This window comes from Neofelis nebulosa, chromosome 4 (genome assembly GCF_028018385.1).
Source record: "Neofelis nebulosa isolate mNeoNeb1 chromosome 4, mNeoNeb1.pri, whole genome shotgun sequence".
In the NCBI taxonomy this organism is placed as follows: Eukaryota; Metazoa; Chordata; class Mammalia; order Carnivora; family Felidae; genus Neofelis; species Neofelis nebulosa.
In genome coordinates this window covers 143,626,616-143,651,554 of record NC_080785.1, presented here as the reverse complement: position 1 = coordinate 143,651,554, position 24,939 = coordinate 143,626,616, and the positions used below count along the sequence as shown (strand labels likewise).

The 24,939-nt window shown below is 47.1% G+C and overlaps 1 protein-coding gene and 1 long non-coding RNA gene across 4 annotated transcripts in view; one reads left to right on the top strand and one right to left on the bottom strand.

Annotated features, from left to right (window-relative positions):
• Window positions 1-24,939, top strand: part of LOC131509986 (uncharacterized) — a 110,694-nt gene that overhangs the window by 48,453 nt on the left and 37,302 nt on the right. The window lies entirely within an intron of this gene.
• The window catches only part of FAM107A (family with sequence similarity 107 member A), a 54,497-nt gene that overhangs the window by 11,166 nt on the left and 18,392 nt on the right, over window positions 1-24,939 (bottom strand). Inside the window, exon 2 of one of the 3 annotated variants that reach the window (XM_058726385.1) lies at window positions 12,667-12,730. In XM_058726385.1, coding sequence (XP_058582368.1) covers window positions 12,667-12,730 — 64 coding nt within the window. Of the gene's footprint in view, window positions 1-2,165; window positions 2,328-10,609; window positions 10,734-12,666; window positions 12,731-24,939 lie in introns of those variants that run through there. The other 2 variants (XM_058726383.1, XM_058726384.1) reach the window with 2 other exon arrangements.

Here is a 24,939-nt window from a genome sequence, read left to right as displayed (position 1 = left end):
GCAGCACACTAAACTGTTGAAGGCTTTAATGTCCTCTTCTTCTGCCTCTCTGCCCTGGTGGCTCTGGTTCTGTCTCTGATGGCATCAGTTATAACAAATGACATGTGAGCCACTAAAGCAGCATGGTTAAGGCAATGTTTTGGTGGAGACAGACTGGGTTTGAATCACGGAGGCTCCCCTCACTTGCTGTGTGACCTTGGGAAAATACCTTAACCTCTCTGAGCCTCTGTTCAGTGGGGGAGAATGGCAATACCTACTCGTGGGGCTGTTTGGAGGGTGAAGTGATGTCATGTGCATGATGTGGTTGGCCCACGTCTGGCAGAGGGATGCTCACAGAAGGCAAACTGTGGCTCTCCTTTCCTGAGGGGAGCTGTGATCAGCAAACATTTGGTGAGGGCTCATTCATTTGCATCTGGACCACATCATTGCCCCGGGAGGCAGTCAGCGGTACTGTGCTATTGTTCCCATTTTGTAGATAGGAAAACTGAGGCTGAAAGAGGCCAAGCTACTTGTCTCAAGATACACAGAATAAATGGCAAAGATGGGACCTTTAGACTCCAAATTCAGTGCTTTTTCTCCCATGCTCTTGTGTTGTCATCCAGGTACAAAGTGTCTTTCAGTTAACAAAGCAGGTTTACATCCCTTTTCCCTTTCTGGATACTCAAGAAACCCAATGAAGAGGCAGTGTGAGCCCACTTTATAGATGAGAAAATGGAGGCCTGCTAACTGGAGAACTCCTAGCCCAAATGGAATACAAACTTACTGGGGGAGCCCCAGCCCGGTCCTAGCAGCTTTGAGCTGGAGCCAGAATGCACAGGTCTGTCTGCCCAGGGGCTGGTCTTTGTTTAGGAGGGGACTAGGGGTGTTGGTCAGTCTTCACTCCTCCACCCGCCCTCCCCGCACTCTGGTTCCTCATTACCATTCAGAACACACCTGGGGCCTTCTTGGTTCAACATTTCAAGAGGTGGAAGGACAGAGGAGAACTTTTTAAATAACCACTGGCAAAGGAGAAAGAGGCATTCAGTGAGAATGATAAGCCTGGCCACTAGATTTCCCAGCCCTTCTTGCTCTTTTCCCTCCCAAGAGGGAAAGTGCCCATTTGTATTTCACCAGTCAGCGACCAAAGAACAGTGTTTATGGGAGCCACCTCCAGATCCACCAGAAGCCTGTGGCCGATGCCTAGAATCAGAGCTACTTGTCCATTCGGATGCAATCTTCCCACCCCACGGGAAAATGGCTCAAAAGTCCTAAACATTTTGCCTTGGGTCCACTGTGACCTCCTAGTTTGCGAGAAGATCTGGGTGGGCATTCAGGGTTTTGAGTCAATTCCATAGTGGAGTCTAGAGCTGGCCATGGGAGGTCCTTAGCAAGGTTGGTGCAGTGTGTTATGCAAGGAAAAAGTGTCAGCAGACCAGATATTCCTGCTAGCCCATCAGTGCACGACACCAGCCATTCCACTTGGAATACGCCTCCAGGGGGACGATCCGGCAGGTACTTACCATCAGCGGAGCTAAGAGTCACTCAGGATCCAAGCCACTGAAGACACAGGTACCCCGTGCTGCCTCACAGCAGCGGTGTGGGGCGGGGGGGACCAGCCAGGTTTGGCAGCATTTCCAAAAACTGATACACTGTAGCCCCTGATTTCCAGCAATCTCAGACTTGCCTCTTTTGCAAAGTGCTAAAGCCAAGTTCCCCGGAAAGGCAGGCAGTTCACATGTTAACGTGCACCATGTGTCACATACCCTGCTAAGCCCCTCACAGCCATATCTCATAACATTCTCACCACAGACTGAGGAGGTGGGTACTATTGTTACCCCTTTTCATAGATGAAGAAATTGAAGCTGGGAGGGGCCATCTAATTTCCCCAAATCACACAGCCAGTAAACGAAGGAGCTAGAATCTAAGCCTAGAGCCGTCTGATGCCAAGACGTGTCTTCTCTCACTTGTGCCCTGCAGCACTCTGGCCTTTTGTCTTTCAGTAATGAGGAGGATTAAAACCTCTCTACCATGTGGTAGTGGACTTGGGTGGGGGACACAGGCGGGGACCCAAGCTCAGACAGCTCAGCTCCCCTGACAGGCTGCTCCACAGCTCTCCTTCCCTTGCACCTCCTCCCACAACTGCACCCAGCTCGACAGCCCGTGAAACAGAAGAGAGATGGTCTTACTTCTCAGTTGTGTCTTCAGGAAGGGACCTCGGGAGCAGTGTGGCTGGGTCCCTCGCTCCACTGGGAAGTCCCAGGCTAGCACGGAGGGCCGCCTCTGAAGGGCGGTTCTTAAACCCCTGGGGATCGCAGGCGGCTGCAACGTGCCAACGAGAGTGAGGCAGCTTTGCATTCCTGTTTATTCTGGTATCAATAAAAAGGAACTGTTACTATAGTAACAGATATTTCACTTGGTGCGTGGCCACTTCCACAATGCGGAACACCGTGGCCAAGCCACACGCTCCAGAGGCACAAATAAATACCTATTTTGTCAGACTGCTGAGGAGTAAGGGACATGCCAAGCTTTGTCTGAGCTAGGCGGCTCTCAGAGAGGCATTTCCCTTGTTCCTGATGGGAGGGTCAGCAAGAAAGCATTCCAGCACTTGGGCCCGGGGGGGGGGGGGGGGGGGGGGGGGGGGGGGGGGGGGGAGGGCCAAGCTTCCTGCTGCAGTGGCCAGAGAGCACGGGCTCTGAGGTGTGAAGGGAGGGGGAGACTACACTGGGTCAGCTCGGGGTCTTTCACTGATGGGTCAGAATCTCCAGACGCGTCCTGTACTCCTTACTCTGAGCTCCATCTGAGCCTCAGAGAGGAGCAACAGGGCCACCGTGCACAGTTGCGAGTGTGTGGATAACGGACGTTGATGGGCTCTGGGCCGGAGCAGCCCCTTCTGTCAGCCCCGCTGGGCTCAGGCACCAGCCCTGTCGGCAGCCACTCAGTGGACCTCATTCATTTCTGTGTTTGTCAGATGTGGAGAATAGCCTGGTGGTTGGGAGATAAGGTAGTGAAATAACATTAGTGAAACCATGTAGTCAGTGCTCAGGAGACAGGACTTTTCCTGCAGAGATGGCTGGGCCCTATGTGACCCGAGGCCAGGGCCCCAGCATGTGGCATCATGCCTGGCCGAAGCTGTGCTCCGTAGATCTTGGCTCAGTGTGTGAACGTGGGAATGTTCTGCCCACCTAGAACACATGGAAATGCTGAAGGCTGCCCCGGGTGCATACAGATAATGGAAACATTCTCCTGATTTCAGAACTGGTGTTCACTTGAACATTTGGAAGTGTTTTCTAGTTTTATCATCATCCTTAGTCCCCTAGTGAGGAAGCTGGCACGTGCCAGTTAAACTCAGCTCTCTTCCCACATTTACCTCCTCGGGAAGGGTCTTGGTTGGCTGGAAGGCCATAAGGCCCAGGACGTACATCAACCACGGACAGGAACATTCAGAAGACAACCTGTGTCTTTTTTGGCCTATGTTAGTAATTTAACCGACATTTATTGAGTGCCTACTGTGTTCCTGGCAGTGTTCCAAGTGCTGGAGCTATGGTGTGAATGATATCCTAGGGCTTAGGTAACCTGCATTCACGGGTGTGGGGAGCCAGACAAAAAATAAGGAGACAAACAAGAAACCTTGACCTGTAATGAACGCCAGGCTGAAAGTAAGACTGGGTGAAGTGAAAGGGAGGGGCTGAGCTGGGGAAGGGTGGACACTGAGGAGGTGACCTTTTAGGGAGGCTGGGTGATGAGAAGGAGTCAGCAACATGATGTCTGTTCCCATACAAGAGCATTCCAGGGAGTGGGAAGAGCCAGTGGAAAGGCCCCAGGGTGGGAATGAACCCGATATGGTGGAGGAAGGCCGTTGGGGATGGAGTGTTGGCATGAGGGGGGACATGGGGCTGGACAGGGAGGCAGGGGGTGGGCCGTGCCTGGCCTGGGAGCCTTGAGCAAGCCGGCCATCCTGGAGCCTCTTCAACTTGGAGGGTCACCAATTCTTGGGTGTAAAACAATTTTCTAGAAACAACATGTGTTCCTTTTTGTTCCTTCTTCCTAAATTCTGCTTCTCTTGAAGTACTTTGAATGGTAGCCTCCCCCAGCTTCCCATCCTGCCTCGGCTTAATTTCACTAAATTCTGATGGGTGAAAGACTACCACTAAATTCTTGCCAAACCACTCTTGGCTGCCACATGGTGTTCTGCTGTGCAAAAGACTCTTCTGGGCATTTCCCAGGGCCCACAGTGGATTATTTGAACCAATCTCAGTGCCCTCTGACAGTGGGGAAATAGGAGTGATCCTGGGGAGCTGACAGCTTCTGTTTACCCCTTGGAGAAGACAGAACCCCCTCATCCAGCTTACTCCAGAGGAGCAGACTCTGAGAGTCCCCGTGCCAGTAATGACCTTCATCTCCACTTTCTTTCCCCTTTATTGGAAGACTCTGATGGCAGCCCCAGAGCAATGGAAAGCCAAGGAGAGCTGGGCAGGCATTGGCTGAGGTTGGGCACTATTTTCCCCAGGCCATTTTCCGCCATTCTTATACATCTTCCAGTAAAGCTCTTCTCACAATCCAGCCTGTGTAAAAACCCATCAGGCTCACCCACCAGACTGCCAGGCTGATGGCTGAGGCCTCACCTTATCCTTCTTAGTTTTCCTGTCTTAGTACCAAGGTGCTCAATAACTATTGTTGACTTATAGATACCAAAGACATTGATACTTCTGAGCTTGTTATAGTACCATCTTGATATGTGTGTGTGTGTGTGTGTGTGTGTGTGTGTGTGTGTGTGTGTTACTGTTTATGAGATCAACAGCTACCATTTCCCAAGCCACACCCATCAGTAAGAAATGATGCTATACTGCATAACAGGATGCAGTCAATAGCATATCTATTTATTGACTTAAAAAGATGTCTGGTACATGTTTGGTGAAAAATCAAACTTCAAAATCATATATAGAATGATTCTTTACCTCCCTTTTTTTTTTTCAAGATTAAAAAGTTAGTATAGTACCTTTTAGTAGAGGACCAGTCTGGAGGCATATATCCTGACCTGTTAAAAGTGGTCAGTTCTAGGGGCGCCAGGGTGGCTCAGTCGGTTAAGCGGCCGACTTTGGCTCAGGTCATGATCTCGCAGTCCGTGAGTTCGAGCCCCACGTCGGGCTCTGTGCTGACCACTCAGAGCCTGGAGCCTGTTTCAGATTCTGTGTCTCCCTCTCTCTGACCCTCCCCCGTTCATGCTCTGTCTCTCTCTGTCTCAAAAATAAATAAACGTTAAAAAAAAAATTAAAAAAAAAAAGTGGTCAGTTCTAGATCAAAGTATCTCAAATGTCATTACTAGCCATTATTTGTCAAATGAGTGTTAAAATGGAATCAAAATGGGCCACGCTCCTGGATTGATGTATTAGAACCTATGAGAGAGGGGCCTACTAAAATCTGGATTTTTAACATGTCCCCCTGGGGATCTGTTTATAGCTGGGAGTTTGAGAACCATTATCCTACAGCATAATATTACAGGCCCTTCTCCTTTAGTCACAATATTTCTGTGATGTTTGTGGCTTAAAAACAAAACTAAACTTGGGGTGCCTGAGTGGCTCAGTTGGTTAAGCGCCTGCCTCTTGGCTGTGGCTCAGGTCATGATCTCACGGTTTGACAGCCGCACTAACAGCATGGAGCCTACTTGAGATTCTCTCTCTCTCCCTCTCTCTCTGCCCCTCCCCCTCTTGCTCTCTATCTCTCTCTCAAAATAAATAAAAATGAACTTAAAAATAAAAACAAAAACAAAGCAGGCATTGCATTTGCTATCAGAAAACAATAAAGATCAAAAATTTGAGAAAGAGCAACCTTTGCCAACCAACTATAGTTACGGTTCCCATCTGGTTCAATCATGTCCATTGCGCATATTGGAAAACAGAGGCCTTCTGGGCAAATGAGCCTTTTAGGAGTTTACTCCAGGTAATGCCCAAATTCAGCCCCACTTGCTGCCTCCTGCCTTGGTTGGTGGAGCTTTCCCTGGGGACCTTCCCATTCTCCCAAAAGGATGGACTCTGGAACGCCAGGGGGCTGGAGGTCAGAGTTCTTGCTTGGCCCCATTAGAGCTGAAGGGGGATCCCAGAGGTTGAACACACCCCTCCCACACTCCCTTCTTGTCCCTTTGAAGTTTGTCTTCTTGGGAACTTAGAGGAGCCAAAAGGAAGGGAGATGGTGAAGACCTGGAGAGGCAGTCAGGAGTGGGAGCTGGGGAATGTTCCTGCATCCATAGTGGGCTATGGCTGCAGCTTGCATTAAAAAAAAAAGAAGAAGAAGAAGCCGCCTCCAAAAACATCTTTTATTTCATTTTTTCTCCCCTTTCTCCAAGCTCACAGGCGCCTGGAGCAGCTTATCTGGGCACACAAACATCAGACAAGAAGTTCCCATGGCAACTCAAAACTTCCTCCTCGGCCCTGTATTCAGTCTAAATCTCCAGGGTCCCTTTTCAAGGCCTCAATGAGGTTTCTGAGAAGCCACCCACAAAACAACCTTAGGATCCAACCTCTTCCCCACCCCAACGCTCGGCTGAAAGGACACAGAGTGGGGGGAGAGACTGTATTGGCAGAAAAACTTGTCATGGGATCCACGGAGAGATTATAAAAGAAATGAAAGTTGCCTTTACAACAAGTTTAAACCAGGAAGAATTTACCCGGTGGAGGGATTTCAAGTGTGCAAACAGGAAAGCACCAGGGAGTGGGGAAAAACTAAGTTTTGTTTCAAAAAGCTGGCTCTCCACTCAGCTGCGGTTAGGCATGGCGAATCTGGTCTCTTAGCTGCAGAGGGGTCCTGGGGTGCCCCCCATCTCCATTTTCACTCACTTGTAGCCAGACAAAAGAAGGACAGCATATCTAGGGATGGGGAGAGGAGTGTGTGTGTGTGTGTGTGTGTGTGTGTGTGTGTGGAGAGAGAGGTCCTTGGGCAGACGATAGCTTGTCAAGCCAAGCAAACTTCTATGACTGCTCGTTTGGGGTTCCCAGATGTAGCAAATAAAAATGCAGTATGCTCAGTGAGATTTGAATTTCAGATAAGCAACGAATAAGGTTTTAGTATAAGCATATCCATACAATCGTTGGATTATATTTACACTAAAATATTATTCATTGGGTATGTGAGGTTTAAATGTAACTGGGAATCCTGTATTTTAGTTTGCAACCCTGCCTGGCAGGCAGGGACGGAGGCTATGGCTGCCCTCTCTGGCTGCAGGGAAGAAGCACAGTGGCTGATGTCCATAGGCACCTGGAGTAGTGTCCCTCTGTCCCTGCTGCAGAGAGATGCCTCCCTTCCTGCTAGGAACCTGGCCTGAGCTCCAGGTAGGATGTAGGTAATGAACCTCAAGTGGGCCTTTACTACAGCACTGCACAGCTTACCAGGTATGGCCAAGCGTGAGTTATTCCCCAAAGGTGACTCTTCCAGCTCAGTGGTTAAGAGCATGGGCTGTGGTGTCGATACAGACTGTTCCTCGCTCTACTGTTGGGACAGCTAGGTGATCTTCAGCTTCTTGTTTCCTCATCTCTGATATGGGGCAGACAGTCTTGTGAGGAATAAAGGAGCTACAGCATGGGAGGCCCTTCACACTGACTGTCACAGAGTCTGGGCTCCAAAGTGATAGCTGTTACTTTGATAATCCATTTAGAAGCAAAAAGATTTTGGGTGCCTGGGTGGCTCAGTCGGTTAAGTGTAGACTCTTGATTTTGGCTCAGGTCCTGATCTCATGGTTCAGTTCATGAGATGGAGTCCCACAATGGGTTTGCACGGACGGCACAGAGCCTCCTTGGGATTCTCTCTCTCTCCCTCTCTCTCTGCTCCTCCCCCCCCCAAAATAAATAAACATTAAAAAATAAAAACAAAAGGATTTTAATCCACGTGAAAAAAGTGGGATTGAAGACTAGAGTTGGCAGGGGTGCCTGGGTGGCTCAGTTGGTTAAGCGACCGATTTCAGTCATGATCTCATGGTTTGTGAGTTCGAGCCCCGCATCGGGCTCTGTGCTGACAGCTCAGAGCCTGGAGCCTGCTTCAGATTCTGTGTCTCCCTCTTTCTCCGCCCCTCCCCCACTCACTCTCTGTCTCTCTCTCTAAAAATAAATAACCATCAAAAAATAAGAAAAAAAAAGACTATAGTTGGTACAACCTCAGTGATGTAAAACAATGTAAGACAGGCACAAACTATGCATAGCAAAGATAGGAAGGAGACATCTTCAAATGTTATCAGTAGCTGCTTATGTTTAGTGGGATTGTGGATAAAACTTCCCCTTTGTTATTCTCAATTTCTCAAAATATTAATGGTAAACATGTATTACTTTACCATTAAAAATTATTTTAAATAATTTGTGATGAAAAATTTTCTAAAAGCATTATATTACTTGGTGCATAGGACTTGAGGCTACTGTAAACAAAGATGGCTACCATCTTGGGTTTGACTCTATGATCCCATCCGTGGGGACGTCTAAAGGAGGGGAGCTCTTCTTGCCTATCACTAAATGCTCCAGTTAGATCCTCACCCCAACTCTTACTTTTTACTTTTCCTTGTACGAGACAACCAGAGTAGTGCTTCTACAGGCACATGGCCCTGGGGTTGAATCTCAGCTCCACCCCTGATTGGCTGTGTGACTTCAGACAAGTCATGATATCTCCTGAGCCTAAGTTTCCTCACGTTTAAAACAGGAGTTAATACTATTTACCTCCCTGAGAGGAGGGACATATCTGTTGCATTTATGAGTACATCCCTGTGCCTTGTGTAGGGCTGGTGCGTAATAGTGGTCAGTAAATATTGGTTGGAGGAATAAATGAATCAAGTTGACGAGATGACAGATATACAGCATTTGGCAAAGAGAGTGGCAATAACAAGTGGCCAACATCATTTGCTATCATTGTTACTAGTCTCAGGAGGTGTGCAAACTGTGGCATAGATGGGACTAGGTTCGCATGTGTTTTCTACCCCATAGTGGGACGGAAAAGTTCTCTTAGGACCGTGGGCAAGCTGCTTAACCTCTTTGAGGCTCAGTCTCCTCATCTGTTAAATGGGGATGACAATCAGCAGTGACCTTATAGGGTTTATTAAGACGGAATGAGCCAGCAGTGTTTAGCACAAAATAAATGCTCCCTCCATGAGGCCCCAGTCCAAGGCCTTGCTCCCTCCCTGGCTTGTAGCTGTGTGTGGCTTGGGCAAGCATGTGGCCCCTGAAATGACTCTGATATGCCTGCTATTCTGAATAGGTTGCAGGTGAAAGATGCTGCTTTTGGAATGAGGCTAATGGCTGCGGCTCTAGGTTAGAGGGAACACAGGGTCTTCAGATTAGACAGCCCCTCCTCATCTTTGTGAGAAGACAGGAACTGGCTGGGAACACTTAGGAGGAGTGCTCTGATTTGCAATCAGATTCATCTCTTCACAGAGCTCCTCCCTTTCCGCCTGCCCCAGCTCAGCCAGATTTAAGACGCTCCCCCCAGGAAGGCGCCGCTAGTCCTGAAGTCTTGGCCAGTTCTTGCTTTTGGACTTAAGAGAATCGTTGTTTCAGTGTCCCCAGCAGTAGCTCCTCGTGGGGAACTCCCGGGGGCGGAGCCAGGCTGAGTAAGAAGGGCAGTCAGTCCCAGAACGGACGTCGGGCTGGGGCAGAAGCTCCCGCCAACGGCTCGCCTCGCACCTTTGGCTCCAGGGGTCTGCGGGCAGCAGGACTACTGGGTGGGGGCGTGCTCCTTGCCCATGGCCCATCGTGGCTGTCCCGTGAGCCCGAGTCCCTTGACACTTTCTATTCCCGTACCCCCAGCTGGCAGGGACCACGTTCGGGCCCGATTTTCACCTTCCCTAAAACTCTTTCCAAGCACAAATCTGGAAGGAAACGCTCCGAACGCTCACTGCAGGCATTGCTTTCCTTTTTTCTACATCTGTGGTTTCCCAAATTATTTTTACAGTGACCGTATATCACGTTTGTTTCATTTTCCTAAATAACAAAAATCTCTTATCGTCCTGGGTAGGAAAGTAGTATGTGCTTATTGCAAATAAGTAAACAAAAAGACAAATAGGAGAAAGAGAAAAAAAAACCCAAAGCCTTGTCATCCAACGTTTATCCTTGAAAATAACCACCCGTGTGTTTCCTTCTACATGTTTTTCTCTTTACGCGCATATATAGAGAAAACCGCTTTCTCACCTTGCCCTCCCTTGGCTCTCTCCTGCCCTTCGCCCGCCAGTGGGATACCCCGCTGGACGTTACCAGCGGCTATGCCTCTGTGCTTCTTCATGCGGGGCGGCGGGCCACCCGGGTCTCACTCATTTTCCACTCTCCCACGCCTCCACACCCTTCGCGCGCTTAAGAGACCCGCCAGGGGGTGGAACTTTGCGGGACTTAAACAAACAGTTGGGAAAACGAGTGAGTGTGTATGGGCGGGCGCGCGCGCGTGCTCACACATAGGAATGAATCTACGCGTAGGTCCCCAAAGGGAAGAATGTGGGAGGGAATGAAGGACTGAAAGGAAAACAATAGTAATTTAAACGAATGAAACAAGGGAGGAAGGCAGAGAAGTGAAGAAGGACGGAGGTGCCCGGCGGCGGGATGGCCAGGCTGGGCGCCCGACTGTCCTCGCTGAGTGCACGAGGTGGGGGCCGGGTGGCCTTGCCCTCACTTACCCGACCTGAGCAGCACGGCCCGGTAGAGCCCGGTGGCCTCGGCGGGGCCCCGTGCCCGCTCGCCCAGCCTCTGCGCCATGCGCCCGCGCGCCCGACTGCGGTGCCGGCACTGCGCGGCCGCAGCGCAGCGGCGGATACTACTCCGGGGGCCGGAGTGTCTCCGCGCCGGTGACGCGAACCGAGGCCCAAACCCAGCCGCGGATCGAGTTACCATGGCGGCCGCAGCGTCCGGCGAGGAGGCGCCGCCGAGGGAGGGACAGGGCTCTGGGGCAAGGGCAGGTATCCCGCGCGCGCAGTGGGCAGGGCGCGGGTCAGGGTCTGGGGCCCAAGGAGAGCCTATATCCTGATTTCTAGCCTTGGTCTCCCACTCACGCTTCTCCATTTCCCTGGCCGCTGGCCTCCTGGAACACTACAAGCAGGTGTGCGTTTCTGAAGTGGCACCCTGGGATCACGTCCTAGCGCCACCAGTTTATAACTGTGTGACCCCACCATTTAATTACCTACCCTCGCAGAGCCACAGTTTTCTCACCTGTAAAATGGGAATAGCCACAGTACTTATCTCACAAGGTTGTGAGATATGAGATTATACATCTACAGTATATGATTATATGTATTATATATAATCTTAGAACAGTGGCTGGCAAAGAAAAACACTATATACTGATATATATATATATATATATATATATATATATATATATATATGCTTTTAAAAAGTATATATACTGGCACTGGTGAGTGGCACTGAGAAGCAGGGGCCTTTACTGTAGGAGGAAGGTTGTGGTAGGGCTCCACAAGATTGATTTTCCCCAATTTGTACAATCTCTTTAACAGCCAGAGATGGGAGGACCAACCAAAGGAGTCCAAAAGTGGAGATTTGGAAGATATAAGAAACTGACAATTTTAATTATCTACTCTGTCTGGTGCTGTGCTAAGTTCCTTCTAAAATAAAAACTGTTTATTGTGTGCTTCATGTCCTCTTTCATTCTATCCTCACAACCCTGTGAATTAGGGTCTATTAGCCTTCCAATTTTACAGATGAGGATACTGAGGCTCAGAGAGGTTAAGCAATTTATCTGGGATCACACAGTGTGGAGCTGGAACACAGACTCAGGTATTTTGACCCCAGACATGGGCCTCCCTGCTCTACTACCCCTCTGTTATCTCATTTACTCTTCACAAAAGTACTGAAGGGTAGGTATTATCTCCAGTTTGGAGATGAAGACATTGGGGCTCTGGAAGGTGAGGTGGCTTGCTCGTGCTCACACAGCTAGTTGGAGGAACCAAGACTCAATCCAGTTCTCCACCTGCAAAACCAGTGCCCCTGAAATCTACAGACCCCTGGAGCTGTCCAGAGTACCAGATGGCCTCTGTTCAAAGCTGTGCCTGTGTGGGCCAGGGAATCTTGAGCTGGCTGTCGGAGCCTCTATCACATGGTACCGTCTCCCTGTGCCCCTGTGTCCTCTCTAGCCTTGGTGCCCCCTAGACCAGCTGCCAGCCAAGTGCTCTCTGGCTGGTCCTTTGCCACTTCCCAAGCCCAGCTTCTGTTGGGACTTGGAGACTTCTGTACTTCTCTGCTCCTTTGTCACCACACGGGGTCCCAAGGATCCAAGTGATGCACTTTGATCTTTGGGGACGTCACTGATTGGTCAGATTGGTCATATGCCTCATCCACAACCAACCACCATGAGTGCCAGGCACGATTACAGATATTTACTATTGACTATTCCATATCCATTCTTTAGAGGATGAAATTATATACAAGTTATTATTCATCTCCTTTAATCCACTCTTTGATCAAGTATGGTTATGCTCCTTTTAGAGATAAGAAAAATAAGTCTCAAGTGACTTGCCCACAATCACATAACTAGTTAGTAATGGAGCTGGAATTGGAACCCAGGGGATGACAAAACTTTGCTGTGGAGGGGAAGCAAAGACAGCCGTTGAATAAGGTGGAGATTCAGGAAAATTGTGATGAAGTAATGTGATTTTAAAGAGCAGAAAGAAGGATTAATTTTGGTTGTACCCCTGAGGAATTCTAGGTGGGTCTGACTTACCTTGGCCATTTAGTCTCTGTTTCTCATTTTCATGATGAAATATGGTCTGAGGAGAGTATTCTTTCTGTGAACAGAAAGAAAGTAGGTAGAGGTGAGGACCCTCTCTTCCCTGGCAGGGGAGGAATGAAGTGATATTCACAGGGTTGCTGAGTTCCCACAGGAGGGACTGATCAAGGTTGAAGTCCTCTCCAGAGAAACAAATTACTATAGTCCTTGGAGTGTGTGTGTGCGTGTGTGTGTGCGAATGTGTGTGTCCACACACGCACATGCACACATGTTGAGGGACATTTATAAGACATGCTCTTTTAAAAAAGTTAACTTTTTGAAGAACAGCTATAGATTTAGGGAAAAACTGAGAAGATAGTATAGAGAGTTCCTTACATCATGCATCCAATCATTCCGTTAACATCTTATATGTATGTCGATGTACATGTATGTAGGGTGGCAGGTGTGTTACAATTATTGAGCTAATATCAATACATTATTATCAACTGAAGTCCATACATTATTCAGATTTCCTTAGTTTTTACCTAATGTCCTTTTTCTGTTCCAGGATCCTATCCAAGAAACCACGTTATATTGAGTTGTCATGTCTCCTTAGGCTCCTCTAGGCTCTAATAGCTTTTCAGACTTTCTTTGTTTTTGATGACCTTGACAGTTCTGAAGAGTACTGAGATCCATATTCTTTTATGTTGAAGTCTTATCCATGCTGTTGCCTCTACCTGAACTACCTTCTCCCTACCTTCCTGGCAAACACCTCTTCCTTCAAGGGCCAATTAAGACTTCAGGGTTTGGTCCTCAAGGTCAGTTCTTAGACATCTTCTCTTCTCTCTCTAAACTCTCATGACTTTTTTTTTTTAATGTTTATTTATTTTTGAGAGAGAGAGAGAGAGAGAGACAAAGCATGAGTGGGAGAGGGGCAGAGAGAGAGGGAGACAGAATTCAAAGCAGGCTACAGGCTCTGAGCTGTCAGCACAGAGCCCGACATGGGGCTGGAACTCACAAACTGCGAGATCATGACCTGAGTCGAAGTCAGATGCTCAACCGACTGAGCCACCCAGGTGCCCTTAAACTCTCATGACTTTAAGAACAACTCTAAGCTGAAGATCCCCACATGTATATTTCCAAACCAGACTTTCACTCTGAGCTTAAACTTTGGCTAACATGCTGCTTGACGTATCCACTTGAAAGTCTAATAGGCCCTACTCACCATGGCCCAAACAGAACTGTTGATCACTCCAACTTCCAACATGTTCCTCCCCTGTCCCCCCTCTTGTCAAGTGACTCCACTCTGGCTCTGTGGCTCAGGCAGGATCCTGGGGGGTCCACTTTGCCCTGTCTTCCCACAAGGCAGGGTCCACTTTGCCCTGTCTTCCCACAAGTGCACAGTCCTCAGATCACCAAGGCATGATGAATCCACCTGCTGACATCTCTTCAATCCATCCAGTTCCAATGCCCCAATCCTACCCCAGGCACCACTGCCCTGTGCCTGAATGCCTGCAGTAGCTTCTCTTCTTTCAAGCTGTTCGCCACACAGATTCCAGGGCAAGCTTTTAAAATGTAACTCAGACTCCACTCCTGCCCTACTGAAAACCCTTTGGTGCCTTCACTTTGCATTTTGGGACACGCCTTCTAGCCTATAAGGTCTTCTCAACCCAGACCCTCCCTGCCACCCTTTCAAATCCCAACAATCTGTTCCTTCAAAGGTTCAAGGGCTTGTGATGGTTCAGGTCCTGACACACAAAGGTCCTGACCTTGTGAAGCTGGCATTCTAGTGGGGGAGCTAGACAATAAGCATAATGAATAAGTAAAGTAGATAGTATGTTCCAAGGTGACGGATACTGTGGAAAAGAGAAATGAGAACAGGCGGGGAGAAGGTTAGTGGTAAGTGGGGGAGTAGGGGTAATAGGTGGCTGCCCAGAGGGTCTCATTGAGAAGGGGAGGTGTGAACACAAACTTGAAGGAAGTGGGGGAGTTAGCCAGACAGATATTTTGGGCAAGAGAGTTGCAGACGGAAGGAACAGCTGGAGCTAGGGTCCTGAGGCTGGAGTGTGCCAGAAGGTTCAGGGAAGAGCAGGCTTCCAGGGTGGCTGGAGTGGAGGGACGCAGGAGTGGTCACATGAGGGAAAGTCACTGGAGAACGGGGGCCACCTTCTTCCACACCTCACACTCTAGCCACTGAGAATTCTGCTTGGGTTCCTGAAAGCCCTGCTGTTTCTCACCTCCTGCTTCTGCACAAGCCATTGCCTCCACCTGTGCACATTCCCCAGCTCTGCCCAGTTCCTCCTGCTTATCCATTAAATCTCAGCTGAAATGCCATTTCCCCAAGGAGGCCCCCTTCGATCATGTGCTCCAATACCCCAGACTTCACTTATATGACTCCTCACCACTGAGTTATGATTGTTCGAGCCCCACTTCCTCCACCAGACTATACAAGACTTAAGGGGGAAGACCAGGTTCACAGCTGTCTCCCCAGGGCCTACTCCAGAGCTGGGCTTGGCTTGGATGTGGGATAATGATTTGTTGAAAGAATGAATGAAGTGAATGAATGAATGAGTGAGTGCATCCACACAGGGAGCTCTGGTCTGTATGGAGAAAGTGGGCAATTCCAGAGAGTAAGCCATGACCAGAACCCAGGGAAGTCCTCTGCTGTCTGCTCAAGGATTATTCAGGGTGCACAGAAGGGGCTGGGGTCCTGATATTTCCCCAGGGTGCTCCCATTTTGAACTCTGCCACCCAGGAGGGCATAAAAAAGGGAGGGTGTCTGGGATTTGGCCAAGCTTCTTTCGTGGTTTTTAACAAAGGGATTAAGAAAACAAGTAACTTCATCCATGGAAGAAAACTCCAGAGGGCTTGAAGGGGATCTGAGCTTCTTCCTACATCTTCCTACAGACCTGGGAAGTGGGGCTGGGGCCCAAGGGCAACCTTAGACTTACACAGCCAGGATTTTATCAGCAGAAGCTCTAAGACCTGGAGTTCAAAGAGTTGTCCCTTGCACACTCTCCAACCTCCCTTGCACGAAAGACTTGTTGGAAAATCAGGCCATCACGTGTCCAGTAACACGTGATGTAATCCAGGCAGATTCCTCTCTCCCTTGAATGACTAGAGTTCAGTGAGCAAGAAAACACTCCACTTGCATGCAACCCCTTGCAAAGGCAAAGCTGAATTGAAAATTTGCTTGGATCTTTTGCTGATGCATTACTGGTAACTAAGAGTCTTTCCCAAGGACTGTGCTCATAAATACAGCCAGTTCTCATTTGCTCACACAATTTAGGGACTGGAAGATGCTGGCTTAGTTATAATTTTGGTTAGTGAACATCAACATACATGATTGCCAGAGGAAATACTATTGTGTATGGAATAACATACCCAACTGTGGCTGGGCAAACTCAGTGTGTTTGCATTTGTACTTCTCCTGACTTCTCCGTTATCCCCACCTGCTTCTTTTTCATGTCTCAATTGTTGAGAGAGTTTTTTGGGGTTGGTCCCTGGGGACGTTCAATGAGCCTATCCTCCAAAGTTGCCTCTTCTCCACTTTGCTCTGCTACTTTCCCTGAAGGCTGATTCCTCTATTTGAGAAGTGCCAAGGAGACTATGGACCCATCACACATCCTGCTTAGTGTTCCCCATAGGATACATGCACCAGGTAACACTTAAGTGACCTTGCTTTGTTTGTTAAAAATCGAAGTGTAGGGACTCCTGGATGGCCCCGTCGGTTAAGTGTCTGACTCTTGGTATTGGCTCAGGTTGTGATCTCGCAGTTCGTGGGTTCCAGCCCTGCACTGGGCTTTGCCAGCACAGAGACTGCTTGGGATTCTCTCTCCCTTCCCCTCTCTCTGCCCCATCCCTGATTTCTGTCTCAAAATAAATAAACAAACATTTTTAAATAAATTGAAGTATAGCACACATACATAAAATGCACTAATTTCAATTGTGTGGCTCAACAAAGTGTTACATATGTGTTCACCCACAGAGCCACTCCAAGATTGAGATATGAAACATTCCCTGCACTGTAGAAGACTCCCTTGTTCCCCTTCTCAGTCAATGCCCACCTTTTCCCAGAGTAAGCACTAATTCTGACCAATATCACCGTAGATTTCTCTTATTCTAGAACTTCATATGAATGGAACCATAAAATTTAGTCTTTGGGACCTGGCTTCTTTCACTTACCAGCATGCTTGAGATTCACTAATGTTGTTGCCTGTATCAACATCTCATCTGTGGATGGACATTTGGGTGGTTTTCAGTTTAGGCTATGACTAATAAAGCTGCTCTGAACAACTTTCTATGACTTTTTGGGTAAACACAGTCCTTGTTTCTGTTGGGGAAATACCCATCAGTGGAATGGCACGTCATAAGATGGGTGAATGTTTACCTCTTGTAGATGCTGTCAACCGTGATTGTATCAGTTTCTGTGTTGTGCTTTTGACATCTTCACGACATAGATTTTTTTTTAAACACCTTGAGATCACTTCTGTGCACAATCTTTGGGATCGATGGGGGAGTGGAAGGAGGTATCAACAAAATTGCATCTTAGATGAACATAGATGGACCTGAATTTTGACCTTGGAAGAGTTGAGGGTAGGACCTCAGAGTATTTGTCCTTGTAACCTGGAGTGTATCAGGTGTGTGTGTGTGTGTGTGTGTGTGTGTGTGTGTGTGCCTGTGGGCATCCTTTTTCATCCCTCCACTCCACACCATTAAACTCTAAACACCCCGAGAAACAGGAATGTGACTTATTCAGGAATATGTCTTCAGTGTCTAGCATACCCTGGCACATAGATAGGTGCTTAGTTAAAAAAAAAAAACAGTTTAATAATTGTTGCAAATATTTATTGAGCATGTCCTAGAGCTGAATGCTGTGATAAGACTTTACCAATATGGCTTCACTTAAGCCTCATAATAGTCCTCTGAGATTCGGTAAGAGTGGGGCTCTTGTTTTATGGATGAGGAAGGAAGCTGGGGCCTTCAGCAGCTAGGATACAAAGCTGGCAAGTGGCAGTTCTGCGGTTAGCCTGGAGGCAGTGTGAGTCTGTGGTCTTTGCCACATTCACAAACTGAATGTGTGTGTGCTTGCGTGAGTGTGATGGCAAGAGCCTGCACCTCATTGTGCAGAAGAGGAAACTGAGGTTCAGAGAGGTTAAGGAACCCTTCTGCATGGAGTCAGCTGGGCCTGCCTCCCTGCCACACTTTTTAAAAAATATGTTTTTTAATGTTTAGTTATTTATTTTGAGAGAGAGAGAGTGCAAGCTGGGGAGGGGCAGAGAGAGAGAGAGGGAGAAAGAGAGAATCCCAAGCAGGCTCCACACTGTCAGTGCAGAGCCTGGTGTGGGCTCAAACTCACGAACCCTGAGATCATGACCTGAGCCAAAATCAAGAGTCGGATGCTTAACTGACTGAGCCACCCAGGCACCCCTGCCATGCTAACTCTTAAAGGTGGAATTTTTTTTAATGTTTATTTATTTTTGAGAGAGAGAGAGAGAGAGAGAGAGAGAGAGAGAGAGAGAGAGAGAGAGAATGAATGAGCAGGGAAGGGACAGAGAGAGAGGGAGACAGATTCTGAGGCAGGTTCCAGGCTCTGAGCTGTCAGCACAGAGCCTGACGCAGGGCTCGAACTCACAAACCGCGAGATCATGACCTGAGCTGAAGTTGGAAGCTTAACCGACTGAGCCACCCAGGCGCCCCAAAGGTGGAATGTTCTTAACATGGACCTTTGGCTTCTGCCCCCGACTCCCATTCCCCACTCCTGAGCTCATGGCCACTGGTTGTCACAGGACCCTCTGTGAGCCTCTGCCTTAGTGCCTCACTCTCACAAAGTCACTGTGCTGTGTGAGGCAACACTGGCCTCCTCCTTGTCCTTCATCCCCAGGGACCAAGAGAATCAAACCTGGCAATCCTTCCTTTAAAGTGCTGGGCACTGCTTGGAGAGGGCCAAACCCTGGGACTCGCTCCTTTCCAGGGGTCCACTTACATCACACTGGTGTTGGGTTCTCAGCTGAATGCGGTAACCAGGGCACTGTCTTCCATCAAAGGAAGCCTCCGTGGTTCCGGTCTCCAGGGTCTTCTCACTGCTCCATTCATTTCAACCCCTCAGGCCTCGGAAGCCTGGAACTCTGCCGCTCCCGGAACCCAAGCTAAGGCATTGGGCCAGGAGCACCCTCTCCCCAGCCGCCAGAAGAGCCTTCCTCTCCTGGCCTGAACTTGGTGGCTGGGCTGCTTAATTATCTTTGAAAGCTCTTAATGTATTTAAACATTTGGAATAACCTAATTGCACACGAGTTTAAAAGTAGCATTTCTCCTTACTGCCCCTTCTCAAGCCCCATCTCACCCCTTCCCCAGAGTTATTACTGGTTTTGTTTTGTTTTGTTTTGTTTTGATGCTGTGTGTGTCTGTTTTGGTCATTTTCCTGCAGATTGCTTTTTAAACTCTATCATATGTCTTCTAGATATTTCTATGTCAATACACATAGATCCTCTCGACTATTTTGATCCACTGCGGTGTATAATACAGGGTGGTGCCTACAGTTGTTTGTTTGTTTGCTTGTTTTTCCCCAACAAATCCCTTTAGTTGGACATGTAAGTTGTTTCTAATTTATCACCATTACAAACAATTCTGCTCCAAACATCCATGTGTTTACCGCTCCATGCAGGGATGTGGGCGTTTCTCTAGGGCAGACACTGAAGTGTAAATGCCAGGCCAATGCTAAATTTTAGCAGGTGCTACCAAATCACCCTCCAGAATGGCTGTACCATTTCACACGCCCACCGTCAGTGTCTCAGATTACTGGGTTGTCTACACCCTCACTAAGTCTGGGTGTTATGAATCTTTAAGTTTGTCTACTGAAAATGAGTCTATGATATTAGTGGTTACTGTTGTGGGAGGAGATAGTGGTTGAGAAGGGGCACGAGGGGGCTTTTGGGGTGCTATTGATGTTCTGTTTCTTGATCTCAGTAGCAGCTACACAGATATTTTAAATTTCTCAAAATTCATTGAGTGGTACACCTATGATGGGTTCACTTTTCTGTATGTATGTTATTCTTCAATAAAATGCTCAAACTGTTTCCTCCCTCCCCCAGTCTGATTGGTGACAAACAGCATCCCACGATCGTTTTTTTGGAGGTTGTACCTTCTTTTGTTGGTACATGGGCCTTCTGGATCCCTTCTGGAATATTTTAGTTCTGGGTCTTAGAGAATGGTTTTTCTGACAGAAGAAAACCCCTTTAAGAAAGGGGAAAAGATACTTGACCCTCCCTGAGCACCAACCATATGTTTTAATACTCACAGCAGACTTTCAGGATAGATGCCATATACCCCAGGAGGCTGGGGCTCAGAGCAGTGAGGTGACATGCCCAAGGTCATGAAATTGTCTGACTGCAGAGTCCTACCCTCCTTGTTACCCTTTAAACTGCCTAGGTGACAGGCATTGGGCTAACCATACAACAGGCATGATCGCAAGTAATCCCTGCAACAGCCCAGTGAGGTATCTATATTGTCATCCCATTTTACAGATGAGAACACAGAGGCTCAGAAAGGTTAAATAACTTGCTCAGTTCATCCTGTTAGTAAGTGGAGGAGCGGGGTGAGCCCAGGTCTGCCTGGCTCTAATGCTGTGATAAGGCAGTTCTATCCAATAGAATGTTCTGAAATGATGGAAATGTTTGATATCTGTGCTGATGATATGGTATCCATGAACCACAACTGGCTATTTAGCACTTGAAATGTGGTTCATGCTTCTGTGGAATCGAAATTTTAGTCTTATTTAAATGTCATTAATTTAAGTAGCCTGTGTTGGACAGTGCAACTTTAGAGTCAGGTCAGGAGAAGGAGAAAAACTGTAGGGTGTAAGTGCAGATGACCAAGCAGCTGCCCTTGTGGGAAGCCAGCCAGCCCACCAGGAGGGACCCCCTCCTAGTGGTCCTCACAAAGCCCACACACAGCTACTTCTCTTTTCGGGCACCAGAATCATGCTCTGCAGCAAGGGCCAAAGCTTTGTAATCAGAAGTGGCTGTAACACAATGGAAAACAATGAAATCTTGCCATTTGCAACTGCATGGATGGAACTGGAGGGTATTACGCTAAGTGAAATTAGAGAAAGACAAATATCATATGACTTCACTCATATGAGGACTTTAAGATACAAAACAGATGAACATAAGGGAAGCAAAAGTAATATAAAAACAGGAACGGGGACAAAACATAAGGGACTCTTAAATATAGAGAACAAACAGGATTGCTAGAGAGGTTGTGGGAAGGGGGATGGGCTAAATCGGTAAGGGGCTTAAAGAATCTACTCCTGAAATCATTGTTGCACCATGTGCTAACTAACTTGGATGTAAGTTATAAAAAAATAAATAAATTATAGAAAAAAAAACAGAAGTGGCCATAACAAACCTCTCAACCTAAGACTCCGTTTCCTCATGTATTAGATGGCTATCAGAATAGGGCTAGTTTTAAGATTAAATGAGAGAATACATAGTGCCTGGCACATATGTGACATTCAATAAGCTATTTAACAGTTATGCTATTATCATAATTATTGATCACAGGCTCACTTGTAAGGTTTTTCATTATATAATGGTAAAGCATGGGGCGCCTGGGTGGCTCAGTCGGTTAAGCGTCCGACTTTGGCTCAGGTCATAATCTCATGGTTTTTGAGTTCCAGCCCCGCGTTGGGCTCTGTGCTGACAGCTCAGAACCTGGAGCCTGTTTCAGATTCTGTGTCTCCCCCTCTCTCTGCCCCTCCCCTGCTCATGTTCTGTCTCTGTCTCTCAATAATAGATAAACGATAAAAAAAATTAAAAAATAATGGTAAAGCATATTCATGCTAATAATTTAAATAATGCAGATGGGTATAAAATGGGACCTAAAAATCCCCAAATACTTTAACCCCAAATCCCCCTCCCAGATGAAACCACTGTAAGCAGTTTCTTACGTGCCCATCCAGGAATTATTTCCACTTTCATAAACATCTAGAATAATTCTGATCTACCCTTTTGAAAAGTACAAAAGGGATTACATGAAATGCACTATTCCATTACTTGCTTTTTTTTTTTTTTATCACTTTATGATATCTCAAGGGCGTTTTTCCACACGTGTAATTCAGATTCACAGCATTATTTCACTGTCTGCACAATGTTTCCCGGTAAATGTCGTTCGTAACTTATTTTGCAGGTCCTTACTGATGGACATTTAGGCTGTTAGCATTTATTTTGCTACTGTGAGCAATATTTCAATAAGTACTTTACACATGTCTTTCTGTATATGGTTAAGTGCACCCACCAGAGGGAAAATTCTTACCAGTGGTATCCCTGGGTCAATGGTTGGGATATTTTCAACTATGATAGATCTTGGCATATGTAAAATCTCTTTTTAAACCTCTCAGGAGCACTGGTATTTAAAAGGAATGTTCTAGTAGTTTCTTCTGAAAAGATTCCTTAAGCCATGCTAATAATCACCCCTGGAATGTATTTGCTGGGTGGTTTTTGAATTTTGGAGAAATGTTTTCTTTAAGTAGATCTAGTTTGTATGGTCTCTGTGGTGTAGGGTCATGGACAAGGCAGGAGAGGGGACTTGGCCAGGGGGCACCCGGAAGTCAGGGAACTGGATCCCCACTAATCCCACCCCCATCCTCTGGCTGGCTGCTGGAGCCCGAGGGCAAAAACTCTGCCTTCCTGGGAGACCAATCCTATAGGAAGCAGGGCTTTGCTGCTTCTGAACTGACACTCTAGGGGAGCCACTGAGCCTGTGGGTCTGGTGGGGCAGGGGGAGGAGAGGAGACACCTGAAGGGCCTTGCCAAAGATTGGACAATGGTGATTCTCAGCAGGTGAAATCCAAACAGCCCACAAGTGTAAGAAAAGATACTTGGCCTCCCCAGAAACCAAAGAAATGCACACTTGGGGCAACAATGCAGTATTTTTCACCTATCAGATTGGCAAAAATTTAAAAAAAAAATGATACCTAGTATTGGAGACTGTTGGGATACTTAGTGTGGGGAAATGGACACTGCTGCACTCCTGGAGGGAGTGTTGGTAGTACAGTCTTCCTGCAGGGAAATGTGCACATCCCAATATCTATACTTTTCCATTTCTCGGGATTTGTTTTCAGGAAGTAACTGAACATATGCACAAGGATATGTGCTCAAGGATTTACTTTAACCAGCATTATTTATTCATAATAGTAAAAAGATTGGCAATAGGGTGACTGTCTAGAGATAGGGGATTGATTAAACAGTGTTATCTCCATAAAAAGTAAAACAATATTTGGCCAGAACTGATGCTGCAGACTTGTGTTTACTAACATGGAAGATATCCACAACCTCTATATGAAAATCAAGTGGAAAAAAAACAGGTTACAAAATAGTATTTGTAATTCCATTTTTCCTGGTAACAAAATTGGTTATATGTATATTATTACATATGCAGTATTATGCTATGGAGATAGCATATTAGATATACACATATGTTACACATATCAATTATATATATGTTTACATGTATAGATATGTGTGTAAATGTGTCTACATATGTACATTATGTGAATTTATGTAGGAAATGTTTAGAAGGATATGAATGAAAATGTCCCCAGTGATCATACTAAAGGGGTGGGAAATTTTATTCATTCATTCATTCACTCATTTTTGTCATTCTCTGCATTTCCTGAGGGGTTTATTCATTTTTTGGCAATGAGCTTGTATTGTTTTTATAATAGGAAAAATTATATGTTAATATTAACTTATTAATATTAATTAATCAGCAAAGTAAGATGATAAATTTGTCTCAACTGTGTTAGCCAGTCTAAGTGCAACTATCCTCTCATACCAAGACAGTCCACAACTCTTCTCCACTTTAGAATCCCTCTCTGATCCCAGGACTGTCTTTAATTACAATAATAATAACGAGGAAGAGGAGGATCATTATGTCCATTTATTGGGCACACACTGCATGCCAGACATTGGCTGGTACTTCACATGTATTCTTTCATTAGAGATATAGATACTCTCATGTCTTTGGATTTCCTAGGAGAGCCTGAAATGGGGACTTTGTGCAAGTGATTTATTGAGGGAGGGCTCTCCTAGGAGGTCTCCGTGAAGGAGTAAGGGAGGGAAGAGGATGGGGCAGGGTAAATTCGGCAAAGATGGGGGTTCAGCTGAAGTCTAGTCTCAGTCTGACCCCACGAGGAGGTCTGGACTATACGTGGTACTACGTTGTCCTGCTTTGAGGCAAGAGGACTGGCCTTTTATCCCTCTACATTAGTTGGTCGTTCGTTGTAGGACAATGGGAAGGGATAACCAGGCCGAAGGGCTCAAGTTCCCAAATACCTCAGGGAGAGGCACCTTCCATCAGCCAATCGTTCTAAGAGTGCAGCTGTTAGCTGCCAACGCTCACAGTACCTGGCGGCTGGGTGTGCTGGACTACTACAGGGCACCTGGGTAGAGCACTGACCTACATATTATTATCCCCATTTTACAGATGGGGAAACAGACTCAGAGAGGTTGAATGACTTGCCCAAGGTTATTCAGTTGGTAAGAGATGGAGCCTGGTTTTGAACTCCGGTCCAAAGCTCTTGCTCTGAGCCCTGAAGCCAGACTGCTGATAATTTCACTACCCCACCATGGGCCCCCTCCACTGGCTCTCCGTGCCTCACATTAGCGTCTCTGCCGATAAGCAGTTCCAACCTGGGCTTTTGAAGAAGGGAGCCACAAAAAGCCTTTGTGTTTCTGCAGAGGTCCTTGAAGGTTGTATGTTGGTGGAGCTGGTTGCTAAGAGACATTTCTGAAGAAAGTTTCCTTTGGAAAATGAGCTCAGGCTTTGCCCATAGCCTCACAGTATTATATCTGGGAGAGAGACATCTCAGCCTGTGTTTCCTCTATGGTATTAGCTGTGGATCCGATTCCTTCTCCAACTGGTTTTTCCAGGCCCCAGCCCAGAGTGTATCCTGGCTGAAAACGGCTCCTTGGCCAGACAAACTCAGAATCATGGAGAGAAAGAGCCCTTTGAGATGACCTGTCTGTCCTCCCCATTATGCAAATGGAGAAACTGAGGCACAGGGAGTTGAGGAGCTCACCTTGTGAGCTAGTGGCAGGGTCATGATTTGTGTCTGATTATGGCACGAGGCAGCCCCCCCCCCCCCCCCCCCCCCGCTGTCTGAACCCTGTATGGTGAAGACAGCAGGAACTCTGTATGTGAGGACAGGGTGCATTTCTCTTCATTAATCCTTGGGTTTCAAAGCCTTCTGTGGACAAATGATTACTTTGCTCAAATGGAGATGAGCAG